Source organism: Henckelia pumila, chromosome 4 (genome assembly GCF_033568475.1).
Source record: "Henckelia pumila isolate YLH828 chromosome 4, ASM3356847v2, whole genome shotgun sequence".
In the NCBI taxonomy this organism is placed as follows: domain Eukaryota; kingdom Viridiplantae; phylum Streptophyta; class Magnoliopsida; order Lamiales; family Gesneriaceae; genus Henckelia; species Henckelia pumila.
The window spans coordinates 138,010,295-138,037,032 of NC_133123.1; the positions used below are offsets into that span (position 1 = coordinate 138,010,295).

Here is a 26,738-nt window from a genome sequence, read left to right on the forward strand (position 1 = left end):
CTCAATGTGTAACTCTCTATGTGCATGTAGCATTTGCCCTATAATATTACATCCGAGTACGAAACTAACCCTTTTACCAAAATAATTAACCAATGGCTAAATCAGATTATGTCTTCTGTAGTTCTGTCATCTGTGCAACTATCTTATATATCTATATCCGTCGAATGCCTCGAAACTTTTTCGCGATCAAAGAAATTAAAATGTTGATAGACTCCTCGTCGCATGAAGCTTCCTATTTTGATCGGGGTAGACCGAAAATTAGGAACACATTTTGAACCAAATACGTATGATATTTAGATAATCTATTTCCACTCTGAAATTGAGTGGGGCAGTCTACTCGTTGACAAAGCGCGTATCTTTTGTCCTAGTGTAATAATCAATTCACCTGGCTTCAGCCAACCTCACCTTTATCCTCTGTATATATACCGCCAACTCCCCTCTCCATTTTCAAACAAATTCAAGAACCCCATTCCTTTTCTTAATAATCACTCGCAAAATTCTTGAAAAGTGTGACAATTTCTTGGAGTGAATTAAATTCAAACAACAGGCGAGGAGAACCCTGTTGGGACTGGTGCCGATTCCATGCACCGAATTTCTGTGAAGAAACTGGAGCATTCAATACTCTGATTGATCTTCACACTTTCTTGTCTCCCGCCGTGGAACTATACATATATATATATATATATATATATATATATTCTGAAATTAAATTTAATATTTTCTTGGTTTTCGGATTCCCCAACAAGAAAAAAATACTTGCAAAAAAAAAAAAAAGATGGCTGCCGAGAATACAGGATCGACCCAGAATCGCCAACCACAAGCCTTGGATGTCTCCATCAATGTAGCTACTGATCAGGTTGGCTTCAAGTGTTACGACGACGATGGTCGCCTCAAAAGAACTGGTATAGTTTCTTATATTCACAGCCAATTTTTCTTTCATGTAAAGTTATGTTCTTGATTGAATGGTTTTCTTTCTTTCTCTGCTGTGAATAGGTACTCTCTGGACTGCAAGTGCTCATATCATAACAGCTGTGATTGGGTCTGGTGTTTTGTCTTTGGCTTGGGCCACAGCTCAACTGGGGTGGATTGCTGGGCCAACTGTTTTGTTCTTGTTCTCTTTTGTCACCTATTACACCTCTTCTCTTCTGGCAACATGTTACCGCACCGGCGACCCGGACAACGGGAAGAGGAACTACACTTACATGGACGCTGTCAGAGCCAATTTGGGTATGTTTTTCTTGATACAGGAAGCTTGAAGTTTAATTTGTATTCATGTGAAGTAATTCTGAAGATTTTCTTGGAATTTCAGGTGGGTTCCAGGTTAAAGTTTGTGGGGCGATTCAGTATTTGAATCTTTTTGGAGTTGCCATTGGTTACACCATTGCATCATCTATAAGCATGATGTAAGAATCAAACTACTACTTTTTACAAAGATTTTTCTTTTAATCTGTATGAGAATTAGTGTTCTAATCTGTATGGGAAAATTTACTATTAATGGAACAGGGCAATTCAGAAGTCCAATTGCTTCCATTCGAAAGGAGACGACAGCCCTTGCAGAATTTCCAGCAATCCTTATATGATTGCATTTGGTGTGATAGAGATAATTTTCTCACAAATCCCAGATTTCGATCAGATTTGGTGGCTCTCCATTGTTGCTGCAATCATGTCCTTTACTTATTCCACCATTGGTTTAGGCCTTGGAATTGGCAAAGTTGCAGGTGACTTTAATTTTCCACACCCCCTCTTGGATTTTAGAATTAATACCATTTCATAAAGAAGTATATTTTCTGATCTATACCGAATTTTCGAAACAGAAAATGGTAAAATTCAAGGAAGTCTCACCGGAGTAAGCATCGGAACAGTCACCGAAACTCAAAAGGTCTGGAGGAGTTTTCAAGCACTTGGAGCCATAGCTTTTGCCTACTCTTACTCCCTCATTCTTATCGAAATTCAGGTATATATATATATATGTTTGATTTGATTTGATCATCTTTTGAACTAAAACATGAAATAATTTTAGTAACCATGTAGTCTACTTTGTAATTTCATTACAGGATACAATAAAATCTCCGCCATCAGAGCACAAAACAATGAAGAAAGCCACATTCCTGAGCGTGGCCGTGACAACGGTTTTCTACATGTTGTGTGGTTGCTTTGGCTACGCCGCATTCGGAGACAGCTCCCCCGGAAACCTCCTCACGGGTTTCGGATTCTACAACCCCTACTGGCTTCTGGACATAGCCAACATAGCCATAGTGGTTCACCTAGTGGGGGCATACCAGGTTTACTGCCAGCCCCTCTTCGCGTTCGTGGAGAAAACCGTGGCGGGATGGTACCCCAACAGCAAATTCATCGCGAAAGAGATCGCGGTCCCTGTTCCGGGACTCAAATCTTTTAAACTGAACTTGTTCAGGCTCGTGTGGAGGACCGTTTTCGTGATCATAACCACCGTGATTTCGATGCTGATGCCTTTCTTCAACGATGTCGTGGGGATCCTCGGAGCCTTCGGGTTTTGGCCGCTGACCGTTTATTTTCCGGTGGAGATGTACATTGTGCAAAAGAAGATTCCGAAATGGAGCGCGAGATGGATCAGTTTGCAGATTTTGAGTGCTGCTTGTTTGATCATTTCGATTGCTGCTGCTGTTGGCTCGTTTGCTGGAGTAGTCTCTGATCTTAAGTCTTACAAGCCTTTCAAGGGTGTTTCGTGATCATCGGCTCGTTCGGTTTGGTTACAAGCGAGAATTTATACGGAATGGGGCTTTAATTTTAGTAGTTTATTTTCATTCGAGAATTTTATTAGGGCTATGGGTTTGGATGTAACAAGGGGAGAAAAGTGGGCATTTTTAAGTATTCGATGGGAGTCGAGAATCACACATAAATTTTTCTCCATGTAATCTTTTCTTTGTTTATTATGAAATATTGTGACACTCAATTCAAGTCCTATAAAGTCTTCGGTTTCACCTAATAATTCTTATTTAGAATTCCAAATTCAACCTGAATATTTAAACTTTCAAACTAAACACATTAATCGTTATCCTACAAATAATGTTAATCAAATAAACCGTAGGCCAGTCGTATGCAATGAATCAACTAAAAAAATATTAGTATGAAAAATTAAACTGGTCACCAATGGACACCGTCGTCACCCACCAGAATAAGTTAAGACAGTACGTACCCACATCCCTAATGCTGTCCTTAAGCTACCCGTGACTAATGATTATGGAATCAATACCATTATTAATAAAACAGCACACGGTTAGGTTCACTGCTTGTCTTCAATTTTTTTTTGAAAAAAAAATAAAAATGCAAGACCCAATTTTTTTTTTTTTTGTTTTTTGAAAAGAATGTAATTTGAAATCTACAAGTTATGGAAAAATATATATTGATGCGACCCCAAAAAAATATAGATAAGATTAGAGTTGATAAGAACCATGAAATGTGTGTTCCCCCCAAACACACCACTGAAGGAAGATAATAGTTAAGTATGCGGTCCATGTTGAACGATTTAGAACCGATCAAATCCATTGCGCAAGCTTTGATTTGGGTTCACTAGTTTGCAATAGAGCCATGTTTTAAAAAAAAAAAAAAAACAACAGAAATAAGTTACTTTAAATTACTACTTTTAAAAAAATCATTGATTTTATATTTTATGCACAAGTTTTCGGAAAAAGAAAAGAGAATTGTATATATTTTTATCACATATGAATTTAAGGAGCGATGAGTAAACCCGTCTCATCACGTGGACTCATATCTTGATTCTTGGAGTCAACACAGATAGTTTTAACCATTTAATTAACAAAATTAGACGTGCTAGTTAGAGGTGTTCAGAAACCAAATCAAAAGTATTAAACGAAGTCAAGATGTATGATATAATTTTACTTATAACCATTCTAGTTCACTATCAAATAAAATGTTTAACTTTCATACATTAGTTAACCGTGAAATTTATCACTTAAAAATTAAAATGAATCATCTAAACTAAGGTCAATCTGAACCACATCCAATTTTATGGTTTGGGTTTGAAATTTTTGAAAACCAATTAAATATTGTTTGGTTAGAGTACTCTTTATAAAAATCGAACCAAAACGTAATTGAACACACATATATATAGTGTGCTAGGCTGCTAGCTCGATATTCCCACGTAGGCACGTACAGTATTTTTTTTCACTCAAAATATTTATTTGAAAATAGTTTTCCCACAATTTTTTCTAGAATTATATCTTTAATTTGTAGCTCGAACTCGAATTCTAATATATAAATTTTTAATCTAATGTTTTATTTTCACTTTGCAATTATTTCAGTCAGGTTTGAACATATAGGTACAAAAGTGAAGTTTGACTTTGAAATAGAGTGCTTAGAAAATTTGTCACGCTATTACTAGTCTCTCTGACTTGCAAAAGCCACTCATTATTTATTGGAAAATATCCCAAAACTCTATTGGATAGAAATATTTTAAAACATATATCCAATAATTTTTCAAAGATTTACGCTACCTAAAATATTTGTTCTTTTATTTTGTATAAAGTTCCTAGTATGCATGTATTCTCGTGTGATTAACTTCATATATAATTTGAAAATTACATATTATTTTGAACTCTATTAATTACTATGTGCAAAATACATACTAAATATTAAATTATTTTTTAAGTACGTTCGTTCTTTATATGCTTGGAGAACTATTTCTTTCAAATATATACGGGCTACATTCTAAATTAAATAATACATATACTACATACATTGTGAATCCATAAGCCCATATAAGATCAGATGACCACATTGCCTGGACCAAACACTAATGCACCCTATGGCCCAATTAAGAAAATACTATACCATCCATTTTCTGAGCCCACACACAAACACACACATGTATGTGTATGTATAACATGTAGGGGATATTAAAGGAACCATCTACATTAATTTTGCCATATGTGATCAACACTTACTACTACAATAATGCATGTCACTGAAACTTTGAAGATATATAATTTTCCTTACACAATTTTAATTTGCAAACACACATATATATATATATATATATAGATAATCCTACGTTATGAATTTCTTCACAGAAGCATGCATGAAGAAATCGAATGATATCTCCCATGAAATCACGAGTCCCTCTCAAGTGGCGCCATAATCGCTCTGCAAAACAATATATTTCAAAAGTCATATATATACCAAATTCATAAAAAAATGGTGGATTATAATCTATATATATTCGCGATCGTTACGTACCGACGTGCCGAAATCTTGAAGATTAGGATGGCTAGGCTGCAACCTATAGGGATGTGGATTCTGCAGAGTTGCTAATTGTAGTTGCACAGAACTTGGCTGTTCTCCAATATCTTCTCCAAAGAATGGAAACTGGTTCAGTAATGGCTCTTGTTCCATTAATCTGAGCTCTTTCATGGCCTCTTGATTGTGCTCTATTTCTGCCTGTTTCTGAATCTGACTGCCCATTAACTGTAGAAATATATATATAGACATCTCATTTGAAAAATGTTGCCTGAATTTTGTCAAAATTTGATCCAAAGGGTATTGATTAAAAGAGAGATTTTACAGTACCCAGTGGTACATTTCTTGATTTTCCTTCTCCAGCAGTAATTCCTGAAGTATAACATTATTTGGAACAAAAGTTACTGAAATATTATTTATAGGGAAAATATCAGATTGATAATTAAACAAGATTTAATTACCGTCTTCTTGAGATTTTCCAGCTGCTCATGAAGTAGCTGAAACTGCGTGCATGCATGCATTCAATCCAACAATCGAATAAAAATTATATCCATGAACTACCAAAATTAATCATCATGAAAACCAATATTATATGTATAGTAGTTTACTAATAATTTTCAGATGTAGTTGGTAATAAATAATTCTACCTTCCGGGCGCGAACCTTGTCGACTGAGTGCTCGAGCTGCTGTTCGAGTTGGCGAAGCTCCTCGAATTGCACGCTGCTCAAATCATCTCCTTTGTATCTCTGAAGGGTTAATTGAAGATTCAAAGTTTGCCTTTTCATTTGTGTTAGTTCTTTGAACATCTGACCCTGGTATTAATATATATAAATTTATTTAATTATAAACAATAGTTATGATATAGTACTTTTAAGTTTGTAATATATACGTACATTGAATGGGGCTGGTCCTGTACGATTGTTTCCATCTGACAAAGAAATTCCCTTGGACTGCACGTACCTATCTATCATTTGCTTCATGCTGTAAAAAAATATTTAATCAAAATGAAGATATTGTATGTATAATCGGTTTGTGGCGAACCTCGATCTGAATATATAACTCACTTTCTTCCAAATCCCAAACTTTTCTACGCGAATTTTAGTCGATTTTCTCATAAAAATTTTGGAATAACTTAATTTTGACTGACTAGTCCTTCAAATTGAATACACAGAGTTATAATTTTATCTTCATATTTTGGCTCCTCTTGAACACATTTTTTCAGACAATTAATTTGGCTGTTTTGAAATATTTTATAATATACTATAATCCACCACGTCGGATGTATGAAATTGTATAGTCCTCAATCAAATAAAACTAATTCAAGAAACCCTTGAAGCTAGCTGATTATAGTTGCTTTAGGCGGCCTAATCAAACAACAAAAATCAATGCCTTCAATAATACAATATAATTAATGAGAAAATTAAGGGAATAAACAAGGAAAAAAAGAATGAAAAGGGCTAAGCTAATTCCCTTTTATGTGTGCTTAGTATAAATATTAGATCAAATTAAAAAGAATATATCATATTAGCTCATCACAACCAGTGACCAAAGACATCCACATAATATACATGCATTTCAAGAAACCCTTAAAAAACCTAAAAGAATTTCATATGTTATACTTTGAAACAAAAAAAACAAGAATAAGCTGGGAATTTCATAATATAATTTTTTAAAAATGAATTTACCTCGACTGAGGAGTGCAGTATTCAGTGAGCTTGCCTTTGCTAGAGAAAACAATGAGTCCAATCTGAGCATCACAAAGCACAGAAAGCTCATGTGTCTTCTTCATCAAACCGGCCCTCCGTTTCGAAAACGTGACTTGCCTGCTCGTGTTGTTCTCAATCCTCTTCACTTCTATCTTCCCTCTTCCCATATCTAACTTGCAAACTATATATATATATTGTGAGAAAAAAATATCCAAAACAAACAAAGAGATTAGCGAAAATCAGAAGGGTGGAGCAAATTTACTGATTTAAGATAAAAGAAAGCACTTAGCAGTGATTATCAAGCAAAATAACTCCAGTATTAGAACGATGACAAGACTAAACAAAGGATCTAGTTTGGTAAAATTTACTACAAAATAATTATCTTGATTAACCATGGCTGAAGCATTGTGACAGACCAATATTTATATTATATGTATAAATGTATAATACTCAAGAGGCTAAAAAAATCTTTTCGAAACTGAGATAATCTGAAGTAGAAACTCAAGATTTTTGGCAAAAAGAAGCTGAACGAAACTTACTGGAATCTGTAAGAAATTCTTAAACTGGAGAAAGTAGAATTTAGTTGGGGCAAAAGAAACTTTGTTTTACCTTGTTCTTCTGTGCCCTGTAATTTGTTGGTATTTGGGATTGGGCTGGACCGTGTAATATACGCCATGTTTGATTATTGCGTCTATTATATATGTAAGACAAGATAAGATGATCATGCATGCATGAGCATGTAGTCACATGCATTCAATCTCTATATATACATACACAATATATATGTATATATAATATTATGAAATTAAATGAGAGTTTCTTGACATGAATAAGCATTGATTTTATCATGCACCATGATCAGGAAATTATTTCTCCAGCCATAAATCAAGATGTTAATGACTTAAATGCACTAGTTGATACAAACATGAGAGTGCTAGATTATTGATTTTTAGCTAGGGAATTAATTAACTGCTTTTCGAATATTAATTATCCATGAGATTTAATGACAAATATTTGAGAGGGTGAATAACATGAATTAAAACTACAAGAATAGTCAAGAAAGTGACAAAGAAATGGAAAGAATATATATAATATTATATTAATGCATGGATGTATGTATGAGGGACATTAAGAATTTTGGTGTTCCATCCCTCTCATGCACTTATATCGGTAATAATAATATTGTGACTTTTAGCAGTTAAAGTTTTCTTTTGCTGTAATAGTGTAATTAAATTCTTGTAAGAAATATGTCCTCCTTTGTGTTTGAGGAAATACATCGTTGTTGACATTTAACCACCACTGCTCCCCCAAGCTACCAAATATTCCTGAATTTTCCCCATTTTGGCTGTCTTTTAAACGCCAAAAATTCAATACGCTTCTTTTAAAGGGAAGAATTGGGCTAAAAAACCTTTGTCATAAATAGACGGGACAAATGTTATCATGATTTTATTCCCACCATCCTCTCATTTAAGTCAATATAGATGAGTACTAACTAGTCAAGCCAGTCGATGGTATGATCGATTGTTTGTCATTTTATCAAAAGCTGATTATAACGATAGACTAAAATATTTTAATTTAAACCGTACATAGCTCAACACATTTCAATTGCTCTAGCCAAGACAATTATTGCAATACCCAAACATCAGCCTCGAAATTTGTTATATATATATATAGAAAGCAAGAAATGGGATCCTATTCAATAATTTATGGTTGGTACAGGATTTTCATATCAGCAATATTAGGTAGCTTATTAAATGAATCCGACTCCGATGTACCAAGTGATTATCCTAGTAGTGTTCATGATCAATATTGTAATAAATTAGTAATAAGCCTTGTTTTGACTTGTCTTTAATTCATTCATTAACTTGGGTTAAATTCTGAATGAATCGGGCAATAAATCACAAAAATCTTTCAAAATTCCAAATATTAATACTAAGATAAAACGTACGGGGCCACAGTTCGAGGTTAAAGGTTGACAAAAGGGTCTTCCAGATAGCTCTCATGATATTAATAGTCAACATATTGAATTATCAGAAAACACATGCATTATGTTTGACTCAATTCTCAGTCATTGATTATGATGTATCATTAAGCACAAGTTTCAGATGAAATTTAAAAGATTATAACTTTTACTTGAAACAGAACCTGCTCCAATATGGTGGCCAGGGAAGACTGAAATCTATTTATTTTCCAATTGGGATTTTGAATTTGAGCTTTAAAAGGCGAGCAAGTTTCTTAAAATTGTTACACTAATAATTTTCTAGAATACATATGGACACGTTGCCTCCAGTGAAGAAATCTAACTCCATCCTGCAACAAATTCTGAGCTCATATATATCGGCTGTACAGATGACATTGTTACACACTTACACTTCCAACCATTAAGCATGACCTTTGCTCCAATCTAAAGGAAAAAAGAAGCATAAGCAACGCACAAAATTTGGTTTGAGTCACGTTATGTGAATGAACTATGTGCAAAAGAAGAGAGACGTAAATTTACCTCATTCAGTCAGCATCACCTAGACCATCACTGCCATCTCCTCTCTTGGATATAGGAGTAAAATGAGATTTACCCTTTTTCTTTTGAGAGGCGAATTCAGCATTTTTGCGCAAGACTGCCCCTGGAGACGGATAAGGCCGCTGCTGAAAGAGGGGACCCTGAAATTTGAAGTTTCGGGGCACAACAACTTCAACAAAAGGAATCACATACCGATTATAACATCCCAGTAAGGACATGCATCACATGCCACCAAAATAAGAAACATGATTATCGACGAAGGGAATCAAAAACTTGTTTATTCAGGAAGCTGTGCTTGCTTATAAGGAACATACAGCTTCAAACTACGTTATGTCCTTCTACTCGGGCATCGAAAGTAATAAAGCATCACACTGAAACTCTTGCTAACAAATATTTTTTTCGAGTTGGCCTTTTTTTTCTTCTTCCATTTTTTACAATTTTCCACATTGTGTTTCTTTCATGTACACTTTGAAGGTAGGTATACATTCAAAATAATAGTTTTACATACCGTGGCAGTGGTGTCTGCTGCTCTTGGTTGTACTCCTTTAAGTCCAACAACCCTGTAAATTCAGCAGTATGCTAACTCAAAAGTGGGAAGTGCGCTTCTTTAAGATCTCGAATAACAACTAAATTGCACAATTTTGAAGAGAGTATTTTGTAGCTCTATAAAGTAAGTAAAAGAGATTCTTTGTCGCAATGCTTGACATGAAACTAGTATCATACCAGCCACCACGAGGAGCATCTGAATAGGAACTTGGATCCATTGGATCCAACTCATCATCCTCGGCATGGGCTCGCTTCTTCCCACCCTTTTTGAAGCCTTTACTAAGCGGTGGCTTAAGATCAGATCTGTACTCCCAAATATGGCAATTAAACTAGAGGTACTATAAGCCTGTGGTCTGTGTAGCAATTTATAGAACATATAAAATCACATTTCCCCTGAGACTACACAAACATGACGAATTCAAGGAGATTTGACATGCAAAATGAACCCACCCAACCCTTTGTTTGTTTCTACTTTATCATTATCAGTTTGCACTTTTTTATCCTTTTAAACTTAAGAAAACACCATTTGCCTTGCCCCAAAAAATGAAACCACACCATATAAAAACAGGACTGATACAAAGCAAAGTGAAAGAGAATGTGCATGAGCTGGACGACTTAAAAGAGAATACCTGTTTTTCGTGGACTTCTTGTCCAAGTCTTCATTACTTTTAGCAGCAGAGGTCGTTTGCTGCAGGCTGTCTGTGGAGGCTGATGAATACTGGGCTTGTGGAAGATTGTGAAGTCTGAACATAAAAGGAAAAATTAAGATTTGTAGACTCGCATCATCCGGGAAAAAAACTATGCACAAATCTATCCTCCAATTATCGGAGATTAAAAAAAAAAACCACTCACAAGAACTTTAATATGAAACTCCTAAATTATACCCACAGCACGAACCTTGTGCAGTGACGACAATAGCCCCAAGACTGGACAAGATCCACTCCCCACCCACCACATCCCATGCATTTAGGAAACTTGAAAGGCTGATCTCCCAAATTTCCAACCACTGCAGTAGCAGAGGGTATTCTGTCATAAGGTTGTGAGTTGAGTTGCTGTTGTCCACTTGGATGCACCCACTGAGACAAATTAGTCTTTTGGTTGTAGTAATACTTTTGACCTGAGAAAGCAGTGGTCTTACATTTGTGCAGACTTTAGTTTTAAGAGAACGGACAACAGAAGACTAATTAATATCAGAACATTTGCATAGATGCAAGGTTGAGAAGTGAGAACCTGAGCATCACTCGATGCTTCAAATAATGGCATCAACCAAAAAATAAACAGCACATATAAATTTCCGACTGAAAGTCTGTATTAAGAAACAGCTAACAGATGAGCTTAGTATCATATGTGCACACATATATTATGGATCAGATGAAAAATCCCCGCAAGTAGAGAATATTGAAGATTGCTTGTCAAGCTGAATAGCAAATAAACAAAGAAATCAAATTACTTGATTTTCATCCACAAAAAATTTAAATCAGAAAACTGGAAAAAATATAATATACTTACTGAACCATAAAATAATACAATGGATTCTGCAATTTCTCATGTAACTTTTATACAATACGATATCTAGATTTTGAAGTTATTTAAACCGGTGGTACCTGTTGTTTCATCAAATGCCTCTACCCAATTTTCTGGAAGAGGAGGCGTCGCCAATACATAAATTGAAGCAGCATTGAGAGGTCTTTCCCACTGACTTGTCCTTGAATTCTGATTATAATAAAATACAGCACTACTTTCGGGGTCCCTTCCCTCAATCTACATAATAATTTGGAGAAGAAAGACAAGCAAGCGATGAAATAATAAAATGATGCTACAAGGTAACTCATGGTATGACAGGATATTAACATATTTTCTGATGTTCAAAACAAAATGCTATAAATTTCGGTAGCAGATTTTTGGAGAGTTTCAGTTCTAGTGATATCACAGAATCACTTAAGATGCATGGAATCAAGAAACTGATCTCTTGTTAAAGTTCCATAAAAAGTGAATATGCATACCATATTCACATCAGAAGGTTTAACAAACAGGTAAATAAAGGGAGAATCAACGTGTATGAAAGATGGATTGGTCTTCTATGAAAGCAGATTTCAACTAGCTACAGTACAATTCATGTTTCAGCTAATTCATTTCAAGAAATAACAGTCATAATTTTACAATGATATATCAGAAGACAAGAAACTGATGCTCACCCATCCCGGAGGCAGGGTTGCCTGAAGTGAATGAGTCTCCAACCTCTAGAATGCAAAGTTCCACATAACAGTTTAATAAATAGTCATGGAGATATCAAAAGGAAGCATAGATGAAATAAAAATGAAAACCGCTAGAAAGTGATCATACGACCCCAAAACTCATTAGGATAGCCATGTAACCAGGAGTTTGTTTCCTAACTCAAAACTCTTGATAAATAAACTAAATAGGAGGATGAATAAAAAATACAAGAAAACGATCAACTAACATGGCCCGACATGCCAGGATTCACTGCATTGTGATCATCTTTCAGGATACCCCTTGCTCTAAGTTTCTGCTTGAGATATTCAGGTAAATCTTTAGCCATTGACTTCTGTCCTGACTCACAATCAAGCCCTGCTTTGTTTTGGCTCGTTTTCTGGGCATCTCTTTCTAATGATTCAGAGAAGCTTAATGTCAACTATTTTTTCAGTGAACTGATTCAGGGAAGAAAACTATTTGTACCATGGTTTACAACGTTGGGAATGGAAGCGCCATAATAAGCACCTCCACCAGGAACTCCATATCCATTTCCAATCTCTGAATTGCCTAGCCAAAAGAAAAAAAAAAAAAAAAAAAGAAGAAGAAGAAAGAAACTCATATCAGATTTAGTCATTTCTAATACCTAATATTTTAGCTAGATATCTTTAGACAAAAAGAAATATTTTCTGAATTCTATATTCTTCATCATCACTGAATCGGTTTCACAAAAGCTCAAAGTTTACTTAATGAAAGGCTACAGTAGAAGTCTTTAGATCATATTACAGAAAATCCCAAATTAGTACTTAGTTCAAAATGCGATCCTTAAAAAGTATTATTTGGCAGAGATTGTCTAGCATCCTTCAAGTATGAGACAAAAGCTAAAATTCACTGTTCATGTTGAAACATCATGACTCTTTCCATTAACTAATTAACTAAAATGATGATAATATCACCATTTTTTTCAAATAATTGTCCTGATACCAACTACAGTTGTGGTCAAGTATACCACTGTCACACATAATGAAGTTCACAATGCAAGGTCAGAGTCAGTTAAAAAGAATACATCGGCACATCTGCGGTGATATATGTGAACTGTGTGAGCAGGTAACTTAATCAGGGTGGTGAGCAATTTCCACGAAATAATGTAATGTTAACACAATATCCTTGCTATGATCAGGAAAAAGGGCAAGGCAGGGAAAAGCCTTTAAAGAAAACACATAAAAATACCTTGCCCTGCAATTGAGTCCAAAGTGATGAGCTTATCATGATACTACTTTTGGGAAAAAAAAATCACTTTATTGAGCCAAGAACTAACCACAAAGTAGGTTCATCTATTACTGAGAAGAAAGGAATCAGTCCAAGCTAACATCCCAAATCAGATTTATTATTCCATGGACTAGGACAGGGAAATATTTTAAAAGTTTTCTCAAGCATCTTTTTCCAATAAATGCATAAAAAAATTATTGAAAAGTACAGTATTCAACCATCCTCCATAAAGGTCGGCTTTCCACGTTTTAAAGCCATTTCTGTTCGATGATGAGTGGCCATTTTAAGTAAATGTTCCTGTGACATAAAAATAGTCAATTGAACTAAAATAAGTCGCCAAGGTGTAGAGAAATAAATTGTCGCGAGGATAATTATCAAATGGAAAGAGGACACATAATGAAAATAATAGAGAAGGAAGTAAAACGGTGGTAGATATATTAACCTTGAGAGCATTTGGGTCATGGTATTCAGACAAAAAGTCTTTACGGTACTCAGAAGGACCAGTTGCAACAATTGATTCTCTGAAATCATCATACATGTAAAAACTTATTTTAAAGCTGGTTTCATTGTACCATTTCCCACGTAGAGCTTAAACCTATAAGATGAAATTTTGGTACAAACCTGTGGCTTTGAATGATCTTTTGCGTGGAAATTTCCTGAAAAAGTAACAGACAATTGTAATATGATTAGAGCATCAGCGGGATACCCTAACGAATAATTACTAATTACTAAAACGACGTACTTGTTCATGAAGCACAACATGCTGAGCCGCAGTTTCAATATCACTATTACTCTCAAATTCTGCTTGAGAACCATTGGATACGGGGATATACTGGTGTGGAAAAGTTTGATTGGGTACATTCGACTGGCGAAGAGGAAAAAGATTACTCCTAGAGTCAGCAGCCGATACAGAGGTCACATCGTTGGATGTTGGTACTGGTGATATATTTTGCAGGGATTGGGTACCCTGGGGAAGCAGCTGATCGGTCTCGTTGCCCATAAGTTAGGGCAGAAATCACTGGAAAGTTCAAAAATAACAGGATAATCTCAGGAAAAAACTATCCCGAACATAAAACACTAACATCACCAATATACTTGCACGAATACTCATCTTCCAAGTTGACGTTTCCAAACGCAAAAATCGCAGCTAGCTTACACTCAGAGAATCCAATAACGCACACATCAAGAAAAATATATATATAATGACGATTTATTCAGACCTAGATTGCAGCATTTTACAAGAAAATCAGTGAGAATCAGAATGTATTGAACCTGCTTCAACTCTCCGAATACATATACTCGCTTCAATTGAGCCGCGCCCGCAGAGGAATCTGACTATGGGAGTTTGGCACAACTGGGAAGCTAAAGAGAGGAAATTTTAAAATGACCCGATATAAAACACCTAGATGTACCGGGGTTGAAGCGCAGAGTACAACACCTTCGTTGATTTTATAGGAACTCTGTGTGGGCCAAAACCCCTACTTTCTAGCCCATTCTAATGGATAAATAAGCCAATTGAAGCCCAAAATTGAACTTCGTGAACCCATAACATATTCTAAATTCATGGGATCTAGATGGAATCTCAGCATACTAAACAGATATTATAAAATGATGATGATCTTGAAATTTACAAATATATAGAGTTCGACTTCTATTTCAGTGTTCATTTTGCAAAAACTGCAGAATTTATAAATCATAGACAAAATTTGTACCGTTGAATGGCAATGCACATAAACAGCACATAGTATCAGTTTTGGCTATGATTTACCGTTGAATAGCAGAGCACATAAATAGCACAAAAATAGCATGTAAATGGCACATAAATAGAACATAATATCAAATTTGTATAAAATCCACATGTAATTATGTGATTCTATCGGTAAATATATAGTTTTGTGGTTCATACAAAAACAGCAGCATATAGCCCCCCTCCCTACATGGATCATATCAACTCGGATGCTCATTCCGAAGGCGGAGCTAGGCGGAGGAACGATTTCGGGACAGAACTGCGGTGTTTCAGCAGGTCCTCCGCCTGTGAAACCTGCAAGTTCTCCAGCGAGAACCGAGCTTCATCCACCTCTCTGTTGGAGCTTCCCCTTGCTCTTTCTTGTTTCTTCTTGTCTGTGCAAGCAAAACTCATGGGGGCAGCAGTGTGAGCCTCTCTCCTCCTTGCTTCTCTAGAGTATGGAGGAGTGTCTGAGCAACATTAATAGCTACTGAGTATCCATAATTCACTAAGGCTTTAAAAGGCATATCATGAAGTAAACGGCTTCTAATTTAAAAGGCAAAAAACAAGACAATACGCAGCCAAGATGTAAAAAAAGATCTCCATACCATCGTATAATTGCTCGGTAAACCCCTCCTTCCTTTCGCTCTTGATATCGCATCCCTGATACCAAGGGCATCCATGAATCTACTAGGCCACAATGTTGCAAGCTACATTTATATGCGAAACACGTACTTTTAATCCATAACATTTACAAAAACTGGCTGATTTAGTGCGAAGTAGTCCATTTTTCATTTCAGTTTTTTAAAATATATATATATATATATTATAAGTGATAGCTATCCAAGTAACCTTGAATATCAGCACAGTATGACAGTAAGAAAAGATACTAAATCCATTGCATCATAAATCCTCAACACTCTATTGCATGTTTAGTACATGTCATTTCCAATAATTGCAAAAGATTGCACAATGATTGTCATTACCGAACCATGAAAGATCTTTTATTACACGTATCACTTGAGATGATGTGAGATACATCATACATGGATTGTCTTAATTCAATGAATTGGGGAATATGTTGGATGGAAGGAATAACTGCAGTGTCAATGTGCATATGGTAACCAGATGCAAAGATTGGTTTGTGCACCTAATAACTCACAATTCATACACTAGCTCGTAAAACGAAAATGTGAAAAAATTGCATGTGAGAGTGATTCAACGATAGACGATATTCTGAAGAAAAAAAAATTCTAGTGATAAAGCATAGGAGATCTGGTAAAAAGTCATACCTCTTTGTAGAATGCTTCGACTTGCGGACCTGAATTTTCCTCTTGTCTCTGGAATGAAAGAAATTAGGGATACATGATCAAAATTTACTGGTGGAAAGTCCCTAAAAGGAAAAAATGAAGTATCTATTACCTCGACATAAAGGTCGTATAAGACACAAATTTTATCCTCCAGTGCATCATCCATGCTGTATTTTCGTATCAAAGCTTCTTTCTCTGCAGGACCAGATTCTCAAAAATCATTTGAAGTCATAATTATCTTCTCAACCTGCAAATTGTGTGGATATTCAGATGAAGAAACAAAAATGAATATTGACACTCGGATCTCCTCACAAGCACAAATTATGCACAGTGCATAGTTTTAGCTTGTTTTCATTGTTAAAATAAGATATCTATATTTGATAGGTACAATTATACCAACTAAATCTCAGCTCTTGAAACCAAACAAGCTCAAAGTAAAAGGCATACTTTGTATTTCATGAATGGAATCCACAACTTAGCCATCTCTTCAACTTCTTGTTTGATCTTGCGCACCCGTTAATCTGTCTCCGCTCTGGCAAATAGGCATGACTCAACCATGACTTTATGGTATCTCTGCCAGACCAAGTAAGTACGCTTGATTAATCAGGAAAGATGGAGATTATAGTGCATTAATCATGCACAACACTTAGATGCAATTAGTTCCTAAAATATGAGACAAATAAGATTCCAATAAGTATAAAAAACACACTCATACAATATAGTGCTTGAAGGACCTACATATACCTCTTGCAGCTCCCCAAATCCACAAAATAAACAGAAAAGTAAAACAAAAATAAAAGTAATCAGGCTAAAGCATGGAAAAATAAATTAGCATGATTTTGTTTTGAGGGAGTACGAGCGTCCATCTTATAATTAAACCGAGGAATAACAACCGCGCCTATCCTCCTATTTCTGTATTGGATCATAGGTTAACAATGCAACAAGCAATCAAGGCTTAAACAGAGAAAGAAGAAAACATTTCAACCTTAATGCCATGATACAACGTGGCAAACCAAATAAGATGGTTTTGTAGATAAAGATATTCACAACGACAACCAACATGTATTTCTTTCCTCCATTATTTTACATAACTAATAGTCTAATATGTGACATTTAGAACTTCTAGTTAAATTAATGTCACCAGTTTGACATCTCATTTATGTTAGAATAAATGTATTTTGTTTGACATGCATCCCAAGTATGGATATTTAGCAATAAATAGTAAATAAGCCTACTATTTTTGCTGTGTTTCTAGCAAGGATGCAAATGAATCGAGCCAGCTCGCAATCTTTTTGAGCTAACTCAAAAAATATTCGATTAATATTTGAACCAAATTCAAACATACGAATGTTTTTTCAGCCGACTTTGAGTCTAAAATATTTTGAGTCTTTATTTTCGAGCAATGGTTCGAAAATTTCACAAACGTGCTCAAATTTTACTACAAGAAAAACATGCGGATAGAGACTAAAAAAACCGTCGCTGTCCGTGGCAAAATCGCGACGGTTTTTACTACAAAATCGTCGTTAATCCAGACCTATTCCAATTAAACAAGGCGTGTGCCAATAACGATGCATTTCAAAACTATCGATGCTAATCGACTTTGGCAATGGTTTTTGCAACAGTTTCGGCAGTCGCAAATTCTGCATTTTTCGTAGTGTATTTCGAGCCGAACTCGAACTTGAGCTCTAGTTCAAGCCTATATATTTAACCATTAGTGCTTTATATTGAGCTCAAAGTTCAAATATACTTATTTGAGATAAAATTCAAACCTTAGGTTTTTCTTAATATTCAGACTGATTAGGTGCTATATACCCTGCTCGCTACGACTATGGTCAATGTCGCTCCTTCGGGCGACTGACCTTTTTAATCTAGTATTGTGTCGAGCTTCATATCTAGACACCGATACTCGAGTCTCTTTACTGGTTAAGTGTTGTTCTAATTGATTAAGAAATTGTAACTCATTCGACTAGACATTAACGAAAACCCATATCGCTGCTAAATCTTCTCGTTCATGAGAACAAACGCCTAGTAAATGTTACCAAAACCACAACTATGTACATCTTAGAGAAAGCTTTACCACAAAAACAATAAGAAGAATATCATTCATTTGTAATAAAGGTCTGCCAGATTGAATAACCTATACCAACTTGAACTAATCATCCGAGTTTCAAGAGGGATTAAAGCCAGGGACCTGGGTTAGGGAGGACAAGATTTTTAATCAATCATTTCATAATGTTTGTGGAAGTGACGCGACAATATTAAACTAAAGTTGAATATACTTATTTAAGCTAAAATCCGAGCCTTAAATTTTTCTTATTATTCGATGTATTAATTCAGTTTTATATACCCTTCATTTTCATGTTCTATACTCAATACTTTTGTTTCTTTCCTAGTTAAGTGATGTTCTAATTGACTAAGAAATAGTTAATTGATGTTTCGATTGATTAAGAAATTGCAACTCATTCAACTAGACACCAATCACCAATGAAAACTCATATCGTAGCTAAAATTTCTCATTCATGTGAACAAAAGCCTAGTAGATGTTCCCAAAACCACAACCCTGTACTTTTTAGAGAAAGCTATAAAGAAAAAAAAAAGGAGTATAATTCATTTGTAAGAATGGTCTCTCGGATTGACTAACCTACACCAGCTTGCACTATGCATCTGAGTTTTACAAGGGATTCATCTAACATGTGGTAGATTAGGTAGCCGAGGTTAGGGATGACAACATTTATAACCAACCATTTTCATAATTTTTTAGGTAGTGCGTGCAACGAGACAATATCAAACTAAAGTGGAAGGTTTTTCTAAAAAGGTAAGAAGTAACTTCCCAGCCAGTGGGCGCAATCGGCCACCCTGGCTTGTACGTTTCGTTCTAAAACGAAGGACATCATCAATTTACATTTGGCATGAATATAGAATTTGAAAACCTTTGGTAGAAAAAATGCCTTGGCACAGTATAAGTGTTTTAGATGATTCAAACACTTCAAATTGCGAAACATACATGTAATGAAAGTCAAGCAGAAAGTTGCTATCACTTTTCGGTGTTTCTGTGCATCACAGAATCAGCTTGTTTCATATAAGATGTATGAAATATTAGATAAAAATTATAAAATTTGGTAATCATATAAAATTGTGTTCAACACCACAATCCATCTTAAAGTTAAGACATCATTGATTGACGTTCCTACAAATCATGCCCAAAAAAGCATCTAAGAGCAAAGGATGTTCAGAAGAAAGCCATTCCGTTTTTTGGTCTTTAAGATTAGATTTTCTCTTAGCCACCACATACCTGTCCCTCATGAGAAATCTCTATCACCACAAAAATGTAAGTAAATAAAATAGCAAATTTCGTAAAGACGAATGTTAATAAAGTGGTTGGCTTCATGATTTTATTTAACTTTTCCAAGTTTTAAGTGGTTCTAGCCCATCAATGAAGTGCTACACATGAAGAAATTTGCCAACAGCCACATCATTATCAGTAACTTCACAATCTTTATACCCAAGACAGCAAAATCATGGGATCAACCTTATCTTCAGTATCATTGCTTTAGATACCAATGAAGAAAGGGGGAGCAGTACAACAGAAAAAAAAAATGCAAAACTCGGTGATTGCTCATTAGTAATTTTTTACTAAAAGAATACCTTTAGAGTCCTAAGCTGCATTAAGTGGCCAACAATGTCCATCAGACGAGCAAGCACGTGCTTTGGGGGCTTATCATATGTATCGTCCTACAGCATAAAAACAAAAGATAATTTCTCCCGAACAAAGCCAAATGGAAGCCCAAATACATAAAGTAAGCAATTAGGTACAAAAACAAACATGAACCAACAAGACATTTGCTAGTCACTAAGTACCATCAATCTAGCAATTTTGGCAAGCATCTGCTTTATTTCACCCGAAAGCCTCTTTTTGACCGCCTGAGAAGAATTATCAGGATCATGGACTTCTTTTGCCGGTGGTTGGACTGTTGATTTTCCAAGGATACGAGAAAAAGGTAAATAACTCTGGCTAAGTTATAGTAAAGGAGAGAAAAACAGAATAACAACAGAAGTAATCAAATACATTCGTCAATTATCAGACATTTGTACAAAGATTGTAATCTAGATGGAATCTCAGCGTACTAAACAGATATTATAAAATGATGATCTTGAAAAATTTACAAATATATAGAGTTCGACTTCTATTTCAGTGTCCATTTTGCAAAAACTGCATAATTTATAAATCATAGCCAAAATTTGTACTGTTGAATGGCAATGCACATAAACAGCACATAGTATCAGATTTTGGCTATGATTTACCATTGAATGGCAGAGCACATGAATAGCACAAAAACAGAAAATAGCACATAAATAGCACACCATATCAAATTTGTATAAAATGCACATGTAATTATGTGATTCTATCGGTAAATATATAGTTTTGTTATTCATACATAAACAGCAGCATATAGCCCCCCTCCCTACATGGATCATATCAACTCGGATGCTCATTCCGAAGGCGGAGCTAGGCGGAGGAACGATTTCGGGACAGAACTGCGGTGTTTCAGCAGGTCCTCTGCCTGTGAAACCTGCAAGTTCTCCAGCGAGAACCGAGCTTCATCCACCTCTCTGCTGGAGCTTCCCCTTGCTCTTTCTTGTTTCTGCTTGTCTGTGCAAGCAATACTCATGGGGGCAGCAGTTTGAGCCGTCTCTCCTCCTTGCTTCTCTAGAGTATAGAGGAGTGTCTGAGCAACATTAATAGCTACTGAGTATCCAATTCACTAAGGCTTTAAAAGGCATATCATGAAGTAAACGACTTTTAATTTAAAAGGCAAAAAACATGACAATATACAGCCAAGATGTAAAGAAAAATCTCCATACCATTGTATAATTGCTCGGTAAACCCCTCCTTCCTTTCGCTCTTGATATCGCATCCCTGATACCAAGGGCATCCATGAATCTACTAGGCCACAATGCTGCAAGCTGCATTTATATGCGAAACACGTACTTTTAATCCATAGCATTTACAAAAACTGGCTGATTTAGTGTGAAGTGGTCCATTTTTCATTTCAATTTTTTAAAAAAGAATATATATTTTATAAGTGATAGCTATCCAAGTAACCTTGAATATCAGCACAGTATGACAGTAAGAAAAGATACTAAAATCATTGCAGCATAAATCCTCAACACTCTGTTGCATGTTTAGTACATATCATTTCCTATCTTTGCAAGTCATTACCGAACCATGAAAGATCTTTTATTACACGTATCACTTGAGATGATGTGAGATACATCATACATGGATTGTGTTATGGACTAAAGTTTCATGGGCTTTCTTATGAGTTTTGATAGATTGGATTGAGGCTCAAGAGTCTCAAGCCCATAGAAAAATCTAAAACGTGGGAGTTGTAGCTGGTTAGGGATATTATGTTATTATTTTGGATTTTGTAACTAGCTTTGGCTAGGGAGTTACTAGCAATTCTGCTAGGGTTTACAGACTTTGCTCTGGGATATATATATATATTCTATATTGAATTAATTCATATAAATCGGGATCATAACAGATTGTCTTAATTCAGTGAATTGGGGAATATGTTGGATGGAAGGAATAATTGCAGTGTCAATGTGCATATGGTAACCAGATGCAAGGACTGGTTTGTGCACCTAATAACTCGCAATTCAAACACCAGCTCGTAAGACGAAAATGTGAACAAATTGCACGTGAGAGTGATTCAACGATAAACGATATTCTGGAAAAAAAATCTAGTGATAAAGCATAAGAGATCTGGTAATAAGTCATACCTCTTTGTAGAACGCTTCGACTTGCGGACCTGAATTTTCCTCTTGTCTCTGGAATGAAAGAAATTAGGGATATAGGATCAAAATTTACTGGTGGAAAGTCCCTAGAAGAAAGAAGTGAAGTATCTATTACCTCGACATAAAGGTCGTATAAGTCACAAATTTTATCCTCCAGTGCATCATCCATGCTGTATTTTCGTATCAAAGCTTCTTTCTCTGCAGGACCAGATTCTCGAAAATCATTTGAAGTCATAATTATCTTCTCAACCTGCAAATTGTGTGGATATTCAGATGAAGAAACAAAAATAAATATTGACAATCAGATCTCCTCACAAGCACAAATTATGCACAGTGCATAATTTTATAGTTTTAGCTTGTTTTCATTGTTAAAATAAGATATCTACATTTTGTGGATATTCAGATGAAGAAACAAAAATGAATATTGACAATCAGATCTCCTCACAAGCACAAATTATGCACAGTGCATAATTTTATAGTTTTAGCTTGTTTTCATTGTTAAAATAAGATATCTACATTTGATAGGTACATTATACCAACTAAATCTCAGCTCTTGAAACCAAACAAGCTCAAAGTAAAAGGCATACTTTGTATTTCATGAATGGAATCCACAGCTTAGCCATCTCTTCAACTTCTTGTTTGATCTTGCGCACCCGTTCATCTGTCTCCGCTCTGGCTGATAGGCACGACTCAGCCACGACTTTAAGGTATCTCTGCCAGACCAAGGAAGTACGCTTGATTAATCAGGAAAGATGGAGATTATAGTGCATTAATCATGCACAACACTTAGATGCAATTAGTTCCTAAAATATGAGACAAATAAGATTCCAGTGAGTATAAAAAAACACACTCATACAATATAGTGCTTGAAGGACCTACATATACCTCTTGCAGCTCCTCAAATCCACAACACAAACATAAAAGTAAAACAAAAATAAAATTAAGCAGGCTAAAGCATGGAAAAATAAATTAGCATGATTTTGTTTTGACGGAGTACGAACGTGCATCTTATAATTAAACCAAGGAATAACAACCGCGCCTATCCTCCTGTTTCTGTATTGGGTCATAGGTAACAATTCAACAAACAATCAAGGCTCAAACAGAGAAAGAAGAAAAAATTTCAACCTTAATGCAATGATACAACGTGGCAAACCAAATAAGATGGTTTTGTAGATAAAGATATGCACAACGACAACCAACATGTATTTCTTTCCTCCTTTATTTTACATAACTAATAGTCTAATATGTGACATTTAGAACTCCTAGTTAAATTTAATGTCACCAGTTTGACATCTCATTTATGTTATAATAAATGTATTTTGTTCGACATGTATCCCAAGCATGGAGATTTAACAATAAATAGTAAATAAACCTACTATTTTTGTTGTGTTTTTAGCAAGGATGCAAATGAATCGAGCCAGCTCGCAAGCTTTTTGAGCTAACTCGAAAAATATTCGATTAATATTTGAACCAAATTCAAACATACGAATGTTTTTCGAGCCGACTTTGAGTCTAAATTTCACAAACGTGCTCAAATATAACTACAAGAAAAACATGCGGATAGCGACTAAGAAAACTGTCGCTATCCGTGGCAAAATCGCGACGGTTTTTACTACTAAATCGTCGTTAATCCAGACCTATTCCAATTAAACAAGACGTGTGCCAATAATGATGCATTTCAAAACTATCGATGCTAATCGACTTTGGCAATGGTTTTTGCAACAGTTTCGGCAGTCGCAAATTCCGCATTTTTCGTAATGTATTTCGATCCGAGCTCGAACTTGAGCTCCAGTTCGAGCCAATATATTTAACCATTAGTGCTTTATATTGAGCTCAAAGTTCAAATATAATTATTTGAGATAGAATTCAAACCTTAAGTTTTTCTTAATATTCAGAATGATTAGGTGCTATATACCTTACTCGCTACGACTATGCCAATGGTCAATGTCGCTCCTTCGGGTGACTGACCTTTTTAATCAAGTATTGTGCCGAGCTTCATAGCTAGACACCCGATACTCAAGTCTCTTTACTGGTTAAGTGGTGTTCTAATTGATTAAGAAACTGTAACTCATTCGACTAGACATTAACGGAAACCCAGCTAAAACTTCTCGTTCATGTGAACAAACGCCTAGTAGATGTTACCAAAACCACAGCTATGTACATCTTAGAGAAAGCTTTAGCACAAAAACAATAAAAAGAATATAATTGTCTGCCAGATTGAATAACCTATACCAACTTGAACGAATCATCCGAGTTTCAAGAGGGATTAAAGCCAGGGACCTGGGGTCAGGGAGGACAAGATTTTTAATCAACCATTTCATAATGTTTGTGGAAGTGACACGACAATATTAAACTAAAGTTTAATATACTTATTTCAGCTAAAATCCCAGCCTTAAATTTTTCTTATTATTCGATGTATTAATTCAGTTCTATATACTCTTCATTTTCAAGTTCTATATTCAATACTTGTGTTTCTTTACTAGTTAAGTGATGTTCCAATTGATTAAAAAATTGCAACTCATTCAACTAGACACCAATCACCAATGGAAACTCATATCCGCTAAAACTTCTCATTCATGTGAACAAACGCCTAGTAGATGTTCCCAAAAGCACAACCTTGTACTTCTTAGAGAAAGCCATAAAGAGAAAAAAAATAGTATAATTCATTTGTGAGAATGGTCTCTCGGATTGACTAACCTACACCAACTTGCACTATGCATCTGAGTTTTACGAGGGATTCATCTAACATGTGGTAGATCAGGGTAGTCGAGGTTAGGGATGACAACATTTATAACCAACCATTTTTATCATTTTTTAGGGAGTGCGTGCAACAAGACAATATCAAACTAAAGTGGAAGGTTTTTCTAAAAAGTTAAGAAGTAACTTCCCAGCCAGTGGGCGCAATCGGCCACCCTGACTTGTACGTTTCGTTCTAAAACGAAGGACATCATCACTTACATTTTGCATGAATATAGAATTTGAAAACCTTTGGTAGGAGAAATGCCTTGGCACATTATAAGTGTTCTAGATGATTCAAACGCTTCAGATTGCGAAACATACATGTAATGAAAGTCAAGCAGAAAGTCGCTATCACTTTCCCGTGTTTCTGTGCAATGACAGAATCAGCTTGCTTCATAAAAGATGTATGAAATATTAGATAAAAATTATAAAATTTGGCAATCATATAAAATTCTGTTCAACACCACAATCCATCATAAAGTTAAGACAGCATTGATTGACGTTCCTACAAATCATGCCCAAACAAACATCTAAGAGCAAAGCATTTCAGTCATTCCGTTTTTTTGTCTTTAAGATTGGATTTTCTCTTAGCCACCACATACCTGTCCCTCATGAGAAATCTCTGTCACCACAAAAATGTAAGTAAATAAAACAGCAAATTTCGTGAAGACGAATGTTAATAAAGTGGCTGGCTTCATGATTTTCTGTAACTTTTCCAAGTTTTAAGTGGTTCTAGCCCATTAATGAAGTGCTACACATGAAGATATTTGCCAACAACCACATCATTGTCAGTAACTTCGCAATCTTTATACACAAGATAGCAAAATCATGAGATCAACCTTATCTTCAGTATCATTAATGCTTTAGATACCAATGAAGAAAGGGGGGAGCACTACAATAGAAAAAAAAAATGCAAGACTCGGTGATTCCTCATTAGTAATTTTTTACTAAAAGAATACCTTTAGGGTCCTAAGCTGCATTAAGTGGCCAACAATGTCCATCAGACGAGCAAGCACGTGCTTTGGGGGCTTATCATATGTATCGTCCTGCAGCATAAACACAAAAGATAATTGCTCCCGAACAAAGCCAAATGGAAGCACAAATACAGAGGAATATAAAGTAAGCAATTAGGTGCAAAAACAAACATGAACCAACAAGACATTTGCTAGTCATTAAGTACCATCAATCTAGCAATTTTGGCAAGTATCTGCTTTATTTCACCCGGAAGCCTCTTTTTGACCGCCTGAGAAGAATTATCAGGATCATGGACTTCTTTTGCCGATGGTTGGACTGCTGATTTTCCAAGGATACGAGAAAAAGGTAAATAACTCTGGCTAAGTTATAGTAAAGTAGAGAAAAAAATAGAATAACAACAGAAGTAATCAAATACATTCGTCAACTATCTTCTTCAACTCTGTAATGGCATCATCAAGCAGCACAATTTTTGCATCAAAATCAGATCCGTCTACTCCCGGTATGAAGGTTACATCCTGCAAGTCAATATTCTTGCCCTTTCTGATAGCAGACGGTTCTGCAGGATCCTGTGCACTAGTTGTGCCGGCAATGTTCTTCTTCAATGGAAATGAAACCCCAGAAGCAATGGTCGGAAAGGCTTGAACTTGCGCATCTGTCGCAGCCACTGTGAGTGACTGACTTGTTGATTTTTTATTCATCGACGA

At 35.5% G+C, this 26,738-nt stretch overlaps 3 protein-coding genes across 6 annotated transcripts; 1 reads left to right on the forward strand and 2 right to left on the reverse strand.

Moving 5' to 3' along the window:
• The first annotated feature begins 453 nt into the window (after positions 1–453).
• LOC140862952 (amino acid permease 3) lies at positions 454–2,932 on the forward strand. The gene is made up of 6 exons (XM_073265984.1): positions 454–902; positions 994–1,227; positions 1,310–1,403; positions 1,504–1,718; positions 1,815–1,954; positions 2,055–2,932. Exons 1-6 carry the CDS (start codon positions 776–778, stop codon positions 2,706–2,708), a joined length of 1,464 nt encoding a protein of 487 aa, XP_073122085.1. The 5' UTR covers positions 454–775; the 3' UTR covers positions 2,709–2,932.
• Positions 2,933–4,996: 2,064 nt separating this feature from the next.
• LOC140867079 (MADS-box protein defh21) lies at positions 4,997–7,840 on the reverse strand. Of its 3 annotated transcripts, none has more exons than XM_073272156.1 (8): positions 7,551–7,840; positions 6,921–7,122; positions 6,129–6,216; positions 5,883–5,981; positions 5,697–5,738; positions 5,566–5,607; positions 5,236–5,463; positions 4,997–5,142 (listed from the first exon to the last, which is right to left on the reverse strand). In XM_073272156.1, exons 1-8 carry the CDS (start codon positions 7,615–7,617, stop codon positions 5,122–5,124), a joined length of 789 nt encoding a protein of 262 aa, XP_073128257.1. In that variant the 5' UTR covers positions 7,618–7,840; the 3' UTR covers positions 4,997–5,121. The 3 variants fall into 3 exon arrangements, with proteins under 3 accessions (XP_073128257.1, XP_073128256.1, XP_073128258.1); XM_073272155.1 differs by having other exon boundaries at positions 5,883–6,047; XM_073272157.1 differs by lacking the exon at positions 7,551–7,840 and adding an exon at positions 7,481–7,517 and having other exon boundaries at positions 5,883–6,047.
• Positions 7,841–9,047: 1,207 nt separating this feature from the next.
• LOC140863381 (uncharacterized) lies at positions 9,048–14,892 on the reverse strand. 2 transcript variants are annotated; one of them, XM_073266771.1, is made up of 15 exons: positions 14,758–14,892; positions 14,228–14,503; positions 14,107–14,141; positions 13,928–14,006; positions 13,704–13,782; positions 12,703–12,786; positions 12,467–12,630; positions 12,201–12,245; positions 11,610–11,766; positions 10,903–11,122; positions 10,635–10,748; positions 10,183–10,308; positions 9,968–10,019; positions 9,442–9,599; positions 9,048–9,345 (listed from the first exon to the last, which is right to left on the reverse strand). In XM_073266771.1, exons 2-14 carry the CDS (start codon positions 14,483–14,485, stop codon positions 9,447–9,449), a joined length of 1,566 nt encoding a protein of 521 aa, XP_073122872.1. In that variant the 5' UTR covers positions 14,486–14,503; positions 14,758–14,892; the 3' UTR covers positions 9,048–9,345; positions 9,442–9,446. The 2 variants fall into 2 exon arrangements, with proteins under 2 accessions (XP_073122872.1, XP_073122873.1); XM_073266772.1 differs by lacking the exon at positions 12,201–12,245.
• Between the last annotated feature and the right edge of the window lie 11,846 nt (positions 14,893–26,738).